The sequence below is a fragment of the Hirundo rustica genome, chromosome 6 (genome assembly GCF_015227805.2).
Source record: "Hirundo rustica isolate bHirRus1 chromosome 6, bHirRus1.pri.v3, whole genome shotgun sequence".
NCBI classification, from domain to species: Eukaryota; Metazoa; Chordata; class Aves; order Passeriformes; family Hirundinidae; genus Hirundo; species Hirundo rustica.
In genome coordinates this window covers 33821302-33840389 of record NC_053455.1, presented here as the reverse complement: position 1 = coordinate 33840389, position 19088 = coordinate 33821302, and the positions used below count along the sequence as shown (strand labels likewise).

At 38.8% G+C, this 19088-nt stretch overlaps 1 protein-coding gene and 1 long non-coding RNA gene across 6 annotated transcripts in view; one reads left to right on the top strand and one right to left on the bottom strand.

The window, feature by feature from the left end:
- Positions 1-6412, top strand: part of SCG5 (secretogranin V) — a 29250-nt gene extending 22838 nt beyond the window's left edge. For all 4 annotated transcript variants that reach the window (XM_040066786.1, XM_040066783.1, XM_040066784.1 and 1 more), the window contains one exon: positions 3386-6412. In XM_040066786.1, coding sequence (XP_039922720.1) covers positions 3386-3481 — 96 coding nt within the window. In that variant the 3' untranslated portion in view covers positions 3482-6412. The remainder of the gene's footprint in view (positions 1-3385) is intronic.
- On the bottom strand, positions 1977-18825 carry LOC120753928 (uncharacterized). Of its 2 annotated transcripts, none has more exons than XR_005701287.2 (5): positions 18657-18825; positions 13035-13146; positions 12139-12268; positions 3012-3084; positions 1977-2915 (listed from the first exon to the last, which is right to left on the bottom strand). It is a non-coding gene; the product is annotated as an uncharacterized LOC120753928 (long non-coding RNA). The 2 variants fall into 2 exon arrangements; XR_005701288.2 differs by having other exon boundaries at positions 13035-13125.
- Between the last annotated feature and the right edge of the window lie 263 nt (positions 18826-19088).

Here is a 19088-nt window from a genome sequence, read left to right as displayed (position 1 = left end):
TTTAAAATTGTTCCTATTTGCTTAAACCCATTTAAAATTATTTAGATATCTCTAAAACGGAATTTGAAATTTCCCACTAAAAATACTAGTAAATTTAATTACCACTATCTATGTGTGTGAATATATTTTTGGGTGTGAATAGCACTAGAGGTGGTTCTTTATCTGATCTACCTCAAATGAAGCTCCTCTATCTCTGTGTCCTACTTGCTTGAAAGACAAAGATGAAAGGGTTCTCACTGTTCTGCTGCTGTAACAAGGAAGGCAACCCACATAGAGAGTTTCCTCACAGTCTGCCTCACTACTCTTTTTTTTGGCAAAAGCCTTTCTTTCATTAAAAAAAAAATCACTTTCAGGAAGAGTCGATGTCTTTAGCTTTGCTGCTGGTGTATTATTTTTACAAAAAGGAAAAGTCTCGCTCTCTGCCAGAAAGTAGCTTTTCAAAATATGGCAGCACAGTTTATATTGTAATTGAAGTAAATATAATTTAAAATAACAAGCATAAGCGAAAATGATTTATTTATTAACACTCCAACTTCAGGTCTTTGCTAGAAAGGGAGGAGATGGGTTGATTTCTTCCTGATTCAGGCATCACTGGCACTTGACACTTCAACCACAAGTTAATGATCTGACCTGAGCTTAGTATCTGCTTCATGCTTACATTTGATTTTTCAGTTTGTTAGCTGTAAAGTAAAAAAGGGTAGGCATTTGACTTTTTTTTTAAGTAAGTAGAATTCACTCTGGAAATAGTTCAGCAGAATATTTATTAATAGCTAGACCAGCATGTTGAAGTAGAAATCATGCAACATATACATGAGGGGAAAAAAAGAAAAAAACTTTTTCTTTCTGTGAGCTGACTGACATAATTGGATACAAAAGAAGAACTATCTGGAGACACTTGACAGTTAGGTAGCCAGGGGTAGCCCAGAATTTTGAAGGTGAATTGCTTTACAGCAGATTTACTTTCCTAGCACCGACGTGTCACTTAATGCTAAATTCATTAGAATTTAAATTATTTAAGGGTAATACTGTAATGATTATTAATGCTTTAATGAACAATTCTGAATTTCCACTTTATCAGCAGAAGAGTAACCTAGAACTGTCAGCAGCAGAGTGTTTTTCTAGAAATCAAAAAGTCCACTGGACCCCTCCCCTCCTGCCTTTTGTGCTCCCTGCCACTCCTCCATACTTTTCTGCACAGACATGGTTTTGGGATCTGGCAACAGATCGGTTTTTTTACATCTGAGATGTCCCCATCTGAGTAAAACAAGTCCTGTGTTAACAGTGTAGGCAGTAACCCCATTGTGTCTGTACAGGGCTCTGAAACAGCCACAGAGGCACTGCTGGAGTCTAAAAAACCACATTTTCTAAGCATGCGTGTATATTCATGTATTTATGTGTACCTCTATAAGCACACGTGCAAGCACACACCCACATCACCAGTGCGTGTAGCAAAGGGATGTGTTCACCATTTGCTGCTGTGTTAGTTTCTCTGCAGCACTCGCACTGAGAGACAAGGAGATTTACAGTGACATCTAATTTTAATTAGCAATTCTTCCCCTTTTTTAAAATTCTATGCTTGCGGACAGCCCTGTCCAGAAGTGTCAGGACCACTTCTGTCATCACCAAGTTGCCGTGGGCTCGGAGCTGTGTACAGAGGTGCTCGAGAACTTGCATTGCTTTGAATTCTGCACAGCTGCATAGGATTAAACATAGTTAAATCAGCCAAAGTGTTTTGCATTACATTTTGTGTTTCTTTTGTTGGTTAACAAGGATTCAAAATTTTATGTAGTCTTATTCTCTTCTACTTTATTTCAAAAAGTAGCAAACAAGTACCATTCCAAAAAAAGACCAATTAATCTTCCTAGGAATCTTCAAATAATTCCTAGAAGTTTATGCAATGCTTGAATTTCACTAAATTAACATTAAACAGAACTTCTTTAAACAAACACAAACAAATAATTTACATACACCCTATTTCTAACAATTTGAAGCACTGGAGTTAGTTTATTTTCAAAGGTTTTTCCACATTCATTTCTGGTTCTTAATATTTTTATGTTTTCACTTGCAGCAGGCAAAACACCCCAAACCCAACAGAAGTAAGCAAAGGGCTGTTCTGTGCTATGACTAAGTATTAATGGTAGCATCCACAAATCTGGAGGAAACCAAGGGCTTGAACTTGAAGACAGATAAACCCCAAATGTTTTCCAGAAATCCAACAAAAACTTGTGATAGCTGAAAATAAATATTTCATGCTCATTCCGAATTCTACTTTTTTAATTTTTTTTTTTTTTTTTTAAATTTTTAATTCTTACGGTTTGGTGAGAGAAGCACGGAACTACCTCAAGTACAGTGATTTCTCTGACAGTCAGCCTGAGAAGAATCAGGAGATACCGGAAAATTCGCATTCCTCTGAAGTTTGTCCTTAGGCAAACAGTTTTTACTAGCATCAACAACCTTCATGCTAGAATTTTTAACTGCATCTGTGTGAAGGAGACAACGTACACTTGAATTTTGCTTACACTGAAACTGTAACAGGCCAGAAAGCAGGCATAAATGATGCTTAATACTGAGGCTCCACTGAACTGCTTGCCACTTGCAAATACATTAAAAACATTTTACTCCATTTGTAGTGATAAATTCAAGCATTAGGCTTTCTATGTTACTCCATCTACGATCTCCTAGCAGTTTTGAGACAGGATCTGTTCATCTTCAGCCTCACGTTGTGCTGCTTGCATGGTGCACAGTGAAGTTAAACCCTCTCCAGGAATCTTCTTTCCAGCATTCCCTTCTTCTGGCAGTGCTGTGAGAGCCATTTTCTATGCCAAACCCTTGTTTGGCTCTGCTTCTTTGCCAGCAGTTTTTTATCTCGGCATCAAGAGAGGAAGCAAGGAGGGGTTTCCTGGAGAGGAGACAGGCTGAACAAGAGGCTTCGGTCAAAATGGTATTGTGGTCTCTAATTCGTATCCTAGCACAACGTCCAGCAGGGGCCAGTGATTTCAGCTAAAGCTTACCTGTACTTCTCTAACAAGTTCTGTCCTGCCTCAAGAATTAGGGAGTTAGAATTGCTGCTGCTTCTCTGCTGAGCTGAGGAAAGGAGGAGTGGAGCAAAAAGGTAGTGTTTAATTCAGATTGTTCTATATTCCTGATAGTCCTCCTTCATGTGTATTCCTTTCAGTGGATTGAATTAAATTCTAGACCCCCCCCCAAAAAAAAAATTAGAAACAAAACACTGATTGACTGTTAGATTTAATCCCTGGAAGCAATTTTTTCCTAAGTCTGTAAATATCTGACACATAAGAAATACATAAATATGTTCACTAATCCTAGTTACCTTTTATCTGTTTCCCTGTTTCTAATAAGTTTAAATAATTTAAAACTTTTTCAGAACGTGAACCCATATCTGCAAGGACAGCGACTGGATAATGTTGTAGCAAAGAAGTCTGTTCCACAATTTTCAGATGAAGACAAAGATCCTAAATAAGTGCAATAAAAATGAAAGATAAAAATTCATGCCATCCTCTTCTAGATCATGATATTGCTTATATATAATCATCTATTAAAATCCTTGTGAATGGCAGCATGCTTGTTATTTATATAATTGTAGATGAAAACCAGCTGTATTTATACCAGCATGTTCTCCTAGATGATAAAAGTATGGTTCTGCTTTTTGTTAAGTTATGGTAAAAGGACATTTCTGTTGTTTTTATTTTAGTCACGGAGCAAACTTTAAAAATGTTAGTCATTTTGATAGCTAATGTGAGGTAAATGGTCTTAATGAGAAGCTTGTAAATAGGAAGATGAAAAAAATTGCCAAGTCTGACTCCAGCGTTTAATCTTAAATGTTACTATGTTTGACACATGAAAATTATAGTTTTATGTTTTGTTCACAAATATTGTTACTTAGCAAAGACAAAGTATTTATTTTACGCAGAGAATTTTGGCTTTTGGTCCATTTTAATAAACATTTAAGCAATCTGCAAGGTTTGCAAAGTGACATTTTCCAAAATATTTCAGAGGTTCGTTTGTCTCTGTTATTGCTGTGCAAATTTAAAAATTAAAGAACTGCTTTTTGACTGTATTTACTGGAATATTTTTCTGTTAGTTTCAATCATTCCATGCCCACAACTTTCCTGAACACTTGAACATCTTCCTTCCTTATCAATGGAATTGTTATGTGAAAATTAATCTCCCCTGCTGTTCTTTGTCTTAGTAACTGAAACATTTGTGCATTATAGTGTTGTTAAATTATAAGTAAAGATGGAGATATTTGTCTGTGTTAATAAGGTTGTGTCAACAACCTCTGAATCTAAATCCAGGATATGAAGGTCATTACAGTTGATCTTCTGAAAAAAAAATGCTACTCTAATAACACTGGTAGCTATCACTGCTCTTGAAGTTGTTCTGGGAAGCTTAAATTGCCTTCTTGCCCCTAGGAGGTTGAAGAACTTCATATTCCAAGGTTCTCCCTTTCTGAAAGATGAGAATACGCCTGAATATTTCAAGCCATGTGAATGGAGCACCGGAGTTATGGAAAACAGTGTTAGCTTACAGCTAATATTACAGATCTGTGGTGAAAAAAGTAGTTGCCCTTCCCATCCTATAGAAAGACACAGTAAAATAATGATGACCTCTTAGAAAAAAAAGAAAAAGAAACAGGTAAGAAATTAAGGTTCCTAGCTACATAAAGTTAACAGGATGTTACAAATATGACTGTCAATGGCACTTGCTTTTTTGTTTTTTGTCCCACCACTTAGTAATTAGTAATAAATTGTATGTAGAGAATTGACCCTCTCATGCCATTTATGGATAGATTGCAAAACTCTAACATATTTGAATGGACTGTCATATCCTTTGTCATATTTCCTTTTAAAAAAATCTTGAAAACTGGATAATATGTCATGAAGTGGGATTTATACTCACACATGACACAAAAATGAGGAATTTCTATGAATCACAGAGCTCTCTTGGCTTCCAGTGGCTGGAACAGGCTGGGAGCAATCTAGCTGTTCACGTGACAGAACTCGAATTCTCTGCGTCTTAAACTTACCCTTTTTATCTGCACTCCTGTTTAGTCTTCACACAGGTATTGAAAGCTGCAAAGCTACAATGATTGCTCCAAAAACCAACAAAAAGTCTCTCTGTATAAATCTGACATTAAAACCTACTGATACCCAGTGGCCCAGAGTGTGTGAAATGTCATTTCTTCCATCTAACCCTGCTGCCAGCCACTGGTGTAGCTACAAGGATTCCAGGTAGTTGGAGGCTAGATGCCATTCCTAAGAAAATGGTGTTTCTTCAGATCCTTGACTGTTCCATTGATACTTCTAAAGCAATCTGAGTTACATTCTGTCCTTATAGCTCCAGTAAAATCCATCTGAATCGCAAAAATGAAACAATCATGATGGCAATTTATTTCATTTTTTAAGCTCTTATTAAGGACAAGTGCGTAACAAAAGGAGGTGTGTACAGTAAATGGGCTTGAAAAGGGAAGGGCAAAGAAGCACTGCTTGCTTATTAGCATCAGTAATCCCACATGTAATTTTGTGAAGCACATCAGGTCACTCCAGCCCTGTGGGGATGTGAAATCCAGCACTGCAAACTGGCCAGAACGGGGATACCCGGCAGGCTGCCTGCAGACTGCGTGTGGCCAGAAAAGCTGCCCTCCTGTGTATGATAGATCTGCACAGTGCAGGCAAAGGAAAAATACTACAATTCAGACCTGGTTTTGTCCTTAAATGCAAGTAGAGAAAAAAAAAAAAAATCTTTACACTGCAGAATACGATGTGTCTTACAGGAACTGTCTGCTGGAACAAGTCAAGCGCGTGGTGGTGAGCAGCTGTCTGCTGAGTTCATCAGGCAGCTTGAGTGTTTCACCAGGAAGACTCAGCAGTACTATTGTGAAATTTTAATAAAATATATCTATTGCACCATGATAATGAGATTAATTATTCTAATTTCAGTTTTACGGTAGAGCTGCCTTTCGGTACTGGGATTGACTCGTCCCATATTGATTAAAAAAAAAAAAAAAAATAGAAAAAACAAGCAAAAATTCTTGTCCCTCCTACTGTTCTAACAGTCCAAACATGTATATGGAATTTTTTTAAGCAGAATAACCACAGTGCTGGTCTTTCAGAATCAATGAACAAAGATACCAACTATCCCTCCTCACTCAGAGTTCACCAAAGCAATATTTACAAGGATGTAAATAGCCACACAGGTGTAATTGCCCTTTTACCTTTATGATGCATGTGAATTAAGGAGCATGTATATTGATACAGTTGTTTAGAATTTTCATTAAATTAAAAACTTTTAGAGTATTTTAAAATTTGCAAGTGTGTTAATTACCTCTAATGCATTAGAGACACAATGTGCTTGAAGGAAATGATACAAAATAAACTCTATTGCCCTGAAACATTGGTTTTGTCTGGTAAAGAAATATTTATGACTCCAGTTTAAAAAAAAAAACCACTGTGCAATTGCTGAGAGTATTTGATTTGTGACACAAAACTTACTCTGGGGGTGCATGTGTGTACATACACACACTTTTTAAAACATAATACAGTCTGATATAGAAACCCACAGGAGAAAGTCATATAAAAATGCTTAGTGAATTGCTAAGGAGGGGAAAGAGTGATATGCTTCTAATTACTGACACATTGGCATTCACCAAATGCAATAAAACCATGCTGCTATCTATGCAGCAACTCAGGAGCCGTCCAAAGAAGCTGGGTACTAGTTCTCTGATGTCAGAGTTCTGAGAGTCACTTACAGGACTGCAGGTAAAGCTGACCTGAAGCTTATTTTATCAAAATGTCATGAAGCCTATCTTATCTGTTAAACTGAGGAGGAGTACAGGCAGAAAGATGACTACCAAGTCAATTACGTTTTTGGCTTTTCAGAGTAACACTCAAGCCCCTTTGTTTTCCACACGTCAGTAGCTGGGGAAGAAGACAAGTAGCTTTTTCACGATGAAGAGGAGACTTGCCCTAAAATCAGGCCTCCAAGCAGTAGCTCTGTGCAAGTGTTGAAAAGGCTTTCCATTTTCACGTTGTACATGAAAAAAACCCTAATTTTTGAACATTTAAATTTTTTGGAAAAAGCCCGTAACATCATCAACTCAAAATGAACTTGGAATCTTCTGGCCTGTTTGCTGGTAAGCTCACTAAACCAGTTATCACCTCATCTGTAATGCTCTACCACTTGTCATGTGATACAATTACCTTTTTTTTTTTTTTTTTTTTTTTTTTTTTTTTTTTTTTTTTTTGGACACAAATAGACAATGTCTGGATCTGTAGGTCAAAGACCTTAAAGCCAACTTTCCAGTTTTTTTAAATCACACACTGCGATTTACGGAAGCAGAAGGGCAAGGTAAGAGAGATTCAGAGGATGCTACCACAATCCCATGAAAATTTAAGATGTCTAAGGAAAGGACAGTTCCACACGCTCCACAAAGGAGAGGAGTATGTTCACTATTTTCTTAGCCAAGTCTCACTACTTGTAGGATTTAAGGCACCTCTCCATCCAAGCCAGAAGCTATCAAGTCTATCAGGGAGAGGACGTTATCTCCCAATTTTAAGACACCTGAATCCAACATCTCAGGCTAATGGGACTGACAGTTAGATTGAATTATATTTCTGCCATGCCTGATACAAACAGGATGGCAATGTCATAGCCCTAAAGAAAAGACAGCAACAACATAAACCCAACAGAACACATTGACTCCACTACCATATATATACAGATGCATACACTTAAAAATTCAGATTTGTTTGATGCAATTACCTTCAATACTCTTTAAAAAAGAACCATATTCAGGAATTATCTCAAAGAAGAAGTGCACTTTTTAAATAAAGAATTACTGCGTCCCTTAAAAGGTCTGCCAGTTTGTCATGCTTAGGGTCAATGGCAGACTCCAGACATGAGCAAAGAACAAATTCCTTTGAAGGGCTCAGCCACTGACAGTGACCTGCTTACATGCAAATTAAATAAAAACTAAAAACAGTTGTAAGCAAAGGATGTGGAATTACCTATCACTCACGAATGTGGCTGACTACCACAGGATTGGGAACAAAGCCAAGATTGTCAAATACAAAAGAATTAAAAGGTCAAATGAACCATTTTCCAAGTACCCTCATGGTCTAGGTCTACCATGCTTAAGCCTTTTGCTGTTAGGTGAAGAATGGCATTGAGCTCCAGTTCATCATCCTAGTTTACCATGAGAAGGAAATAACGTTGTTTCAGTTGTCATGTTTGCTTTATTTACGATGACTCCTTTGCTGTGATTACATGAATCCTGATGGTTGGGAGAGCTGCTAACCATGTGTTCAACACATGGGAGCATAACGAATATTAAATACGAGTGTCATGGCAGTAGCATTATCAACTGGAACTAAAAGAGCTTTAAAAAAACCCCATTTTATTAATGAGGTCTGTATTTGTATGTGGGGCTGAGATAGAGATGGTAGGAATTGAGAATGGTTTCAGACTTTAAAGATTAGGTAGACCTGAATCACCTCTTTTTAATTTTCTTCTGTAGTTCCTGTTACCAAAACACACAGAATGCAGTTCCTAATGCAATGCATGGTTGTCTTTTACATTTAATCACTGTGTTTCTTTATCCTACTCTGTTCTCCAAGAAAAGCAGTGGTGGGAGTCAGCGGCTGAATTTCATGGTAAACTGAGTGAGGCAAAGGAGGAAGCACAGGAAAAAAATAATGTGCTACTTGTTACTAGTCTCAAACTTTCCCTCCTTCCCTAACCAGTGTCATTCAGCTAGAGATCATTAAATGTACAAACACTGACTCCTTTTACTCCAGATCTGTGTTCTGAACCTAACCATCATATGACAATGTTTCTTTCCTGGGAACCACTAAAGATCTCCATTACAGCTGACAGGGATTTTTGGGTCTGGGCATATTTGCTAGATCACAGAAGGTGCATATATGGCTTTGATGCTGAAATCAAACATCTTTTAACTAATCCTTTACTCTGAGAAACAAAAAAACACCCCCAAACCCTAACAGTTCTTTTAGTGCAATATCTATGTTCTAATGCCCTAAAGTTCTCTAAAAGTGGCTGAAATTCAAGTGGGATAACCTGTATGGGGAAAATGTGGTTCTGATTCCTCAACTCAGCAGAGAACACCTTTCTACACTGGAAATATAAAATACCACACTGTGACATTTTATATTTCTAAATGGACAAAACAGGCTCATGAAGGAGCAGGTTAGGCCGTCCAGAGAAGCACTCATAATTCACCATTGGCTATTTTTTCCCTTTCTTAAACAACGCAGTGACTAAGAGAATTGCAAAACTTTGATTCCAACGAGTAGTGCAGTGACTGTAAGATTTATGGGCTTGAAAGCTGTGTTACGGCAATTCAAGAAATCTATTTTTAATGCTGCATAAACCATGATCAAACTTAAAAACAAAAGAATTTAAGTAAATTCTTTAGAAATCATTGTTGTAACGGATAAGCACGGCTGTCATAGCTCATGCACAGACCCTGGCTATTGGGTGAATTCCCAAACCCAATCAAACTATGATTGAGCTGACACAGGACTCTGTGCATGCATGGGTAACTTATGTGTGCACAGTTAAAAAGCAGAAAAGCATGTCCTGCTTCCGATTCTTTATAGAATCAGAAGCTTCATCCTGCTAATCCCACAGTGTCTCCAGCTCTGCTGCAGCCTTTCTGGCTGTTACTGCTTTGAAGTTATGGCATCTTGGAAGAGTTCTTTTCAGGGACTCTCCTGAGTGTGAAGTTATCCAGCAGGCAAGCAATATGTGCCATAATGATATACATTTCTTTCAGCTAAAAGCAAATCAATTAGTAGTTGAGGCTATTTTCTCATTTCTAACCACATTGACTATTTTCTGTTTTTATGTTTTCAGCAGTAACCTATAAGCCTTTAAAAGAACAAGAACTACCCGCAAAGTTGAAGGCAAGGCCTTCATAAACATATCCCAAAATACCAGCTGCTTGTAAAAACCACTTTCTGTTTTGTTGTGGAGGTTCTCAGTCTGGAGGTTTACAAAATGGAATCATTTCCAATTAAATGATGGGTGAACAATTGCAAAGAAGTTAAGTGCTGGTTCCAGTAAAGGTGTAAGTACCCGCGGTTCGACTTGTGTCCCCTGCAAATGACAAAGGCCAGCACATGCTCCTCAAATCTTGCCTCTCCTTCCTGACTCCTCAGGCAGCTAATGGCTACACCCAGCTACGCTGTCCTGTAATCGTGTACCTCATGAACTCCTACTTCTATACAGGCCTAGGGCTGTTTGAGACTTGGTGAACCTGCACAGCTCGACGTCTATCTCAGTCCAAAACCCAGCCTGAATCCACAAACTTGGCAATTTTTCCCCTATATTCCTTGAGGGAGCAAGCCTGGCATCAGCTCATCTCGCACATGTCTACAGGACCAGGCATTGCACGAAATACCACAGCAGACATAGACAGTTTAATTAAAAAAAAACAAACCAAAAAATGTCTGTAAGAGTTATGGCAAAAGAATCAAAGCTCTAATGACACCAGAGAAGGCGATCAAGAACGAGCACAAATTTGTCACCTAGTAGTTCATATGACAGACTGAGCAGCACAAGGACAGGATAACTGGGCTCTAGCTAGTCCTCAAGGAGTGTTTTGATGGCGAGGCAGACACCTGATAAAAACACAAGAGCAGTCCAAGAGATGGCAAAATTCAAGCCAACCACCTACCCCCAGTCTCCTGAGTAGGTGGCTAATTTTGGCTCCTTGTTATTTAATTGTTTTCAGAATTATTGAACAGCCTCAGCAGGGGAGGTGCAGGTCTCACACAAACAGGCTGCAGCCTCATGGCTAAGGGGCTGCACCTCTGGAGGTGCTGGTTTGAACACCTCCAGTGAGTAGACAGACACCATCACCTTTTCTTTTCTGATTCCTGAAACACCACCAGCCTCCTTTCACTCACTTTTTATGTGTTGGGATTTTTTTCAGGGAAGTTAGATGAATTTAGCTACTACTCAAATTCTTGGAAGAATGTTACATTTAGCAAGACTTGGAAACTAGCAAGAGTTCATTTGCTGGACTGTGCATTCTTTGTTCTAGTAATTTTAAAAATATCTTTAGATCATTTTGCATCTGTTGAAAAGGAAGCATTTAAAAACTCCACTTCCTTACTCACTACTAGCATTCCAGTGACAAATTTAATCTTGCAATCATTGTAATGTATGGGATTCGCTGACCAAGAGCTTCAGTGAGCCTACAGGACCCTGTTAACATGACATCTCCTCATAGCAAGACATGTCATATTATAAGCATTTTCAGCACTGAAGTCAAGGCACAATCTTTTTATCCAGCATGAATAATTTTCTTCAAGGTGGTTTCAGGTGTAATTTGCCCTATTAAAATACACACTGCCAAGGGATGAAGGGGTTTTCAAAGCTTTTACATAAGCTGGTGGCAGCGTACTCAAAGCAAGAGGGATCTGGACTCCAGATCAAATAGATAATTTGATTGAAAAGATGAAACCATAAAAGTACTTGATTTTACAAAGTACTTCACTAAATTAGAAACAAACAAATCACATTTGGTTATGGTGGGTTTTTTTTCATCTGGGAAGGTGATTTTGTTACACCTGATTACAGCAGTCACCTCCCCTCCCAATGCATAGAGGCTTTCTAAACAAGCTGTCCTATCTCTATAGGATCAAAAAATGCTTTCTGCCTCAAGATAGCCTGTGCCCTCATCTGAACTTATTTTAATTACTAATTACATCAAGGTAAAAAACACTGTACTCTGTCTCTTGCATGTTTTTACATCATAACTTTCTTAATGTAAATACTTCAGCTTATAAGAAAGGCACAGCCAAAAGAAACCCATAAATTCTGAATCCAAAATTTACTGTATGAAAAAGGAGGGTTTCTACTTTGCATTGCAGCACAGGAGAATATCCTGTTCATTTATGTTCTTTCTTTCGTCAGATTAGAATAAGAAATGGCTAAGATGAATTTTTCGTATGTCTGATAACTTTTAGTGACATCAGCTCCCAAGGATTCTTTCCTCTAAGTGTTCTAGTACATTAAAAAAAAAAAAAAAAAGTAAATTTTTACTATTAATTCCTATGTTCATCTTGAAACTATGTCAAGAAATAATAATACCTCCTTCACAAGAAGTCCAGTTCCATCTGGTTGAGAACCAAAAAGCCCTGCCACAGTCCGATCTGAAGTATAATTGATTTGATCACAGGCAATTTAACTTCTTCTTACGTCTTCAGTGCCTTAAGACTTCCTGGGGAGGGGAAAGAAAACTGTTTACATTTGTAGACTTTTTACAAGTGCATCCAAAAGCTCCAAGTGTTTGGAACCTGATTAATTACAAACACCTAGAGGACTGCTCCCAGTCCTATTTACAGAATCGCTCCTAACATCAAGTGACTTAACACTTGTTCAGGCACTTTGGATCACATGTTACTTGTGAAGGGGAAAAAAAGTGATTCAATCAAACTGCCAATGAAAGCAGCTAGTGGAGAACTGCCGGACAGTGTGGTTAGACCCAGACTGTAAGATGACAGCTCTTTCATGGTTCTGAACAGTTCTACAGAAATGGAAGAGTGATGTCTGTTGTAGCTATGTTTGGAGAGCAAACTAATAAAAAACAGTAATTAGAATTCAAGATAATGCAAGAAAGGAAAGATGAATGAATAAATACCCAACTGCCCTTAGCCAAACAAGCTAAACAGGATCCTTCTGACAAGCAAACAGAAGAAGCAAAACAGAGCAGTTGTTGGAAATATCAAGAAAAAAGATTTGGCCCTAGGCTCGTGTGTGTAGTTTCCCAGAAGTGATTTTTTTTTGGCAATTTTTGAAAGAGTACATTTTTGGTAACCACGCAGATTAAAAAAAAAAATAGACTATTTTTGTATTTTATTATTACTGTATTTCTAATCCTGAAGTCCTTAAAGTTTAGCATTTTAATATGCACACTAACTAGAAAGTCCTTTATCAGGGGAAAAAGGTATATATAAATTATTTCTGGGTCTTTTAGCAAGGCTCACCTGACTCAAGTCTCTTGGATTGTTGTGTGTGCTTCACGTAATACACTCTGAATAGTTCCACTGAAAACAAAGTCAAGCGTCTGGCAAGCCCCTGCAGGTTTCAGGTCCAAATCTAAGTTCAGCACAAAAATGAAGTATGTGCACAAATCCACCTTTTCTTACCAAAGCACTTAACTATCAGTTTGCATTTATGTACATACTAAAAATATTATATAAGTCAACCAGCAGTTATTTGAGGAAAAGACAACTGGAAAAGACAATTGGTTAAACAATTCTTTGTCTGCCTTAAATTTTTTTTTTTTTTTTTTTTTTTTTTTTTTTTTTTTTTTTTTTTTTTTTTTTTTTGTCCATGACAGTGAAAACTTGGCTTATTCACTGGAAATATCCTTTTTGGATTTTTTACTGGGGAGAATTACAGAAGTTAAAAGGCCTTCTTCCCTATTAAAAGCATTTAGAATTCTCAAAATGGATGCATTCAAGAACATAGACACAAAGTATGTGAAAGTTAAAAAAGGTGTGTTTTATCTTTCCAGATTAAATTGAACTCCCAACTCCTCTTATAAATTGCTTATTTTACAAGAAGTTTGGTACCCAATCACCCTTAAGGATTTAGGCCAAAATTATTCCTTTGAAAACTCTGTTCCCTACTGCAGTTTTATAGGTGGGGAAATGGAGTCAAGAGAAAAGTGGTGTGATTGAAACAAAGTAAAGGATGAAGGGGGGGGAGAGGTGTGAACTTGTCTCTCTTACACCTCTTCTTGACAGAGAGACCATCTAAATAAATATGGCAGTGAGGAAGAATTTTGTTTCTTCCCGCCCCATTAGTATTCTCTCTGAGAAGTGGAGCAACTGATGCTGCAGCAGTTCAACAATTCAGCAGAGTTCTTTCCTTCCTGTGCTATAGCAGCCATTTTTTGTGACACTGGGTTCCAAGTATAAAATGCAGGAATTCTAAGTTGTTGTCTCAAAAAAAAAAAAAAAAAGCTTCAGCTTTCATTCCTGCAAAGCTGTATTTTTTAATCTGGTATTCTGTTTTTAAATGGCTATTGCCAGGAAAAGCAAAAAGAACAGATAAGATTTCAATTTTGAAAGGAGGGCAGTGGAATAAAAAACCAAAACCAAACCAACCCACAACAAAACAGACCAAAATAAACGCCTTGCAAATCTCCTTACATAATAAAATAGCTTTCCTGCCTCTCTCTTTTTGTTTCACTACAGACATTAAGTGGCAGAGTCAGGAAAAAAAGCCTAGAGAGATCTCCTGACTTCCCGCTACCAACCTTACCTGCCAGAGTGACACTGTGTGCTCCACGGGTGTTGCACAGAACCCCCCACAGGTAACACCCTGAAACACAGGAGCTCACACGACAAGCTGCCTTTCATCACAGCAAGAAAAAATAAAAGGGACTATTTTGCCAGAACTGTGCATGAGATATCTGTTCATGTCTTAGAAGTGTATGAAATCTGTCTAAGATGTTGGGACACAGTAAGGTTTGGGAAGGGAGTTTTTCAGTTTTGCAGCATAACTGGAAATTCTATTTCATGGCTGCCATATAGTGAAATATGCATGTAAATAACACATTGAGAGGTGTGTAAATAACACAAAAGAGGCTCCTTGGATGTCTCTTTTCATAATTCCCAGTTACAGCTTCATATTGTAAGGGCTTCTGATGTTCATACAAACTCAGTTTGCTTAGCTGAGTCACTTCTTGTATCACATTGCTCCAGAAGTGCCCTGAAAGCAAAGCATGTCAGCAAACACCTCCTACAGCTTCAGGAGACAAAAGAAAAAGAAAAGCAAATGCACGAGGGCAGAGGAATTTTATGACTTTCATTTTCTTGGCAACTTCTTTTATAGTCATCAAATACATAAGATGCATCCAAAAACTGTGAAAAGGAGTTTAAAAAAGTTTAGCTTAACAAATGAGATTTCTTCATTTGGCATGAAATTTTATATTTGTTCAGCAATCAAACTCCATCCTAGTAAAATAAGCTTTTCTAAATAGCTTTTGAAAAATAGTCACATATGGATTGCATTATGTATGTAGGTGTTTTGAGGCCAGAAAACATATTTTTTGTTCTCTGCCTGCAGCACATGGCGGAGTGGAATGCTGGTGGGTGACCATGGCTCCTAGGTGTGGACGTCATTACAAGTCCACAACCTGACTCTACATGCAGTGTATGCTGCATAGGAAAGCTTTTCAAGCATACCAGGACACCGTACTTTTCAGAGGAGAACACAAGACTTTTAAATTATTTAGATGCTTAAAGCTTTTCTCTTGAACTCATTTATTATTTTGATTTCTAATGTCCTATTTCTGATAATTTTCAAATTATTCCCAGATCAAGCAACATCTTGAAAATAAAAAACCTTAAATTACTTCATTTTCAAAAAAAATCCGTACCCAAAATTAGGATTTTTCCCTGATTAATTTTGTCTCATTCAGCTGATGGAAATCTATGTGTTAAAAAGCTGATGTTCTATCAACATAAATCTAAAATACTGCTTTTTCAATAATTGAAATATTTCCCAACCTCCATCATGTAGACATTAATTCTAAAACTCAAATAAGAGAAAGATTAAAATTCCTTAATTAAACAGAATTTTCCCAATGTGAAGCAGACTTAAACTTGATTTTCTAATACATTTTAAGGAAATTTAACTCAATTTAGAACAACCTCAGCTTTTTCTTATGCTACTTTATAAGGTTTGATATGAAGCACAATGCTACTTAAATTACAGGGTTTTTTTTAATATAACCATCTGCAACAGAATAAACAGTAGAGTACTTGCACAAGAGTAACAGGCCTGGTATGTTAATATACTATCTTGAAACCAACATGCACATCTCTGTCCCTCACCTAATGCCAGCGATTATTGTTTGCCTACTTAGGTTTGAAATAACAAGCAAAAACCCCTTTTACTTGCTGGTTTACGATGAAGGTTTTATCCATCACTTTTGGATATATCTAAAATCCACAGGAAACTGAGTATCAGTTTCTTTTCTGTGACAAAACATGGAGCATTCTTCCCATGTATAGCAAAGAAGTTCACACATCTCAGCGGGAATCTAATGATGGACACTTCCACACATGGCTCACCCAGCATACACGACATAACATCTTGCTTTGGCACCATGGGTCACTTCTGAGACACTGCTGATCTTATCCATCAAGTCAGGAAGATAGCAGTGTATACTACTAGAAACTCAGCAATAATTGAGTCAGGGCCTGGTTCTAGACTCATTACAGCTCAGCTGAAAAAGCTACTGCTGTGTTGGTGAGACAAACCAAGCTCCTTTCTCTCCTTACCACAAGAGTCCAGAGTACCAAGCGAAGCAGTCCAGATGTGCGTTGTCTCTGTCGGACAGCTTGCCTTACTTCTGGCCTGGAGGAACACATCTAAGAGTGGGAGATACTGGCTTTCTAGGTGTATTAGGGCCAGGTTCTCAGCTGTCATAGATCACTTACATTTCCCTGAGTCATTAAAAACTACTCCAATCTACTCAAGAAGAGGCTCTAGCCCCTGTGAGTTTTGGCTTCTCTGCAAAGGCTCTTAATAAGGCGCCAATTGTCCTGGCAGTGAGGATACTTTGAGTAAAACCCAAAGTTAGCAGTAGCAGACAGGAGCTCAGCCCAGTAATATTTTTCTCTGCAAGAATTAAGTACAGTGCTTCTTTTAAGCTTACACAATTCTTACTGTTCTGTTAAAACAAAGAACAACCCACACAGTGAATACCAGCAAGAAATGGGAGAGGAAATAAATAAATAAATAAGCCAAACAAAATAATAGTAATCAGGTAGTTGTAATCAGTCAGGTTCAGTACACACCACAACCATCCAATGACATTAAAGCACTTAATCTCAAATCTATACTTCTATACTTATACCACAAAAAGACCCAGATTTCCATAGGCCTTTAATACTAAATAATTAATCAACATTTTCCCATGAGAATTCCCCATGAGTATTCCTGCTCCAATTAGAAGCCTTGATGAGAATCAACAGGATTTCAAGTCTGGGTATGATAGGAAGAAGTATTTCCCCTTCAGCATTGGGTGCTTTTTTAACCAGTCTTTGGTTGGGATCTAACTAGCACAGGTAAAGCTTTGGAGCAGACCCAGGGGATGTTTTATTAAAGTTACCAGCAGAAATCAAGAAATCTTCCAAGCTGGAAATTATTCTGGATACCTGAAAGAATGATGAGGGGAAAAGACATCTTTTCTCCCTGCCTCCCCCAACCTCAAACAAATAAAGAGATGCAACATTTTTTAATGCCCTTTTAAATATATTTTTTAAAAACTTCTACATTCATTCAGTCCAGATACAGCTGCAATTTTTTATCTTGTTGGTACTCAAATTTATTTTTGCATTTTTGTGAACGAGCAAGCAAGCACTTGCAGGAACAATTCTACTTTCCAACTGTCATAGAAATCTGAACACTTGCCTTGCTTGACCCAGGGTGCTAGGGCATATTTGGAACACTGCGGATTAGGTTAAAGAAAGAAACCTGATAGGATATTCAGCAGTAAGGAAAGGAAAACAGATCTTAAGGAGGGAACACAACTTCTGTACCAGGAGCTGCTTCCTTCAGAGTTTCCTAGTGTGCTTTAAGTCAGTGAGAGCTACTCCAGATCACCCGCTCTGGCTAGATGCCTGAATGCAGTAAGGCATTAAGTGGACATACCTGCTCTGCAATTGTAGCCCAGAAATATCATCTAGGAAAGGCAATGCCGGGGTGGCATGTAAATGACATCCCAGAAAAATACAGCAGAGAGGCAGCCTGCCTGAGGCAGTGCCTGGAAGCGCCTGCAGTGGCAGAGCCATGGAGGGCACCAAGAGCAGCTCCGATCGACCGCAGAAAGCGCTTCCTCCAGCACGGCTCAAGTGCTGGGACTGCGCCCCTGGGGACGGGGCTGCAAATCAGTGAGAGACAGACCAGAAGAGACGTGAATAGACCCTTTCAATTCAATACAACTGCTTCAGTAAAGAAAATGGAAAAGAGAACAAAGTCTGTCAGCATACTGAGAGGTGGGAATTGTGACCTTTTCTTTGGAATAACGAAGGAAGGAAACCAACTGGTTAAAAAACAAATAAAAATAATAGCACTTTTATTAAAAAAAAAACCCACCAAAACAAGAACAACCAAAAAAAAAAAAAAACCCCAAACAAACAAAAAAACCCCAACCAACCAAAAACAAACAAAATTTTCCTACAAATTCCCTAGGCCTCTCCTTCTACCTATCTAGATGTCATTTGTGGTAATTCTTCGCCAGTAATCCCTCCCCCGTTAACTGTCTTTGAATTTCAGTGGCTCCTGCACACCAACTCAGTTTCGCTCTCAGCTGCCACCTACGACTGCAGTACGGCCACTTGCCCTGTGACTGAAGTGACTCTTTTAACAAGTTGTCGCTAAATGTGTGAATTATTCTAATAGGCCTAATTCACTACCTCGCTAAGCACTCAGGCACTAAGGGAAGCCAAGCACCGGCCTTAGCAAAGAGCAAGCTACAGCGCAGTACTGTAAAAGTCAGAAATTTGGCATCTTGCCTAGCTCTGACATCCCTAACGTAGCTAATCCTTTCATTTCAATTCGTCTTCCCCGTCTGCCAATAGAACTACCTTAGTCAGGTGAGAAGCGGGCCTGTCTGCGGTCCGAGGTGCGTGCTGACTGCCGGTGACCGAGGGGCAGGTTTGATTCACGGGCGGTAACTCATGCCCAACAGCAAGGAGAGCACAGACCTCACGGCACCACCTGCAGCGCTCGTATCCCTGCCAGCGCTTTCCTCGGCTTTACTCTCTGCTGCGTGATGCCCGCAGCTGGAAGCGGCAGCTGACAATCGTCCCCGTTTAATTTGCAGAAGTCAGCGCGTGGTTCAGAGGCTGCTGCTGCCCGAAGCGGCCGTGGGCAGCCCCGCAAGAGCCGAGCGCCGGCACCGGAGCGCTTGGAGGACGGGGCGGCCCGGCTAGCCCTGGAGGAAGCGCAGGGTTCGCTGCGGGGTCCCCGCGCCCTGCAGGGCTCTGCCCCTCGATGCCCGCAGCCCGACGCTGTCC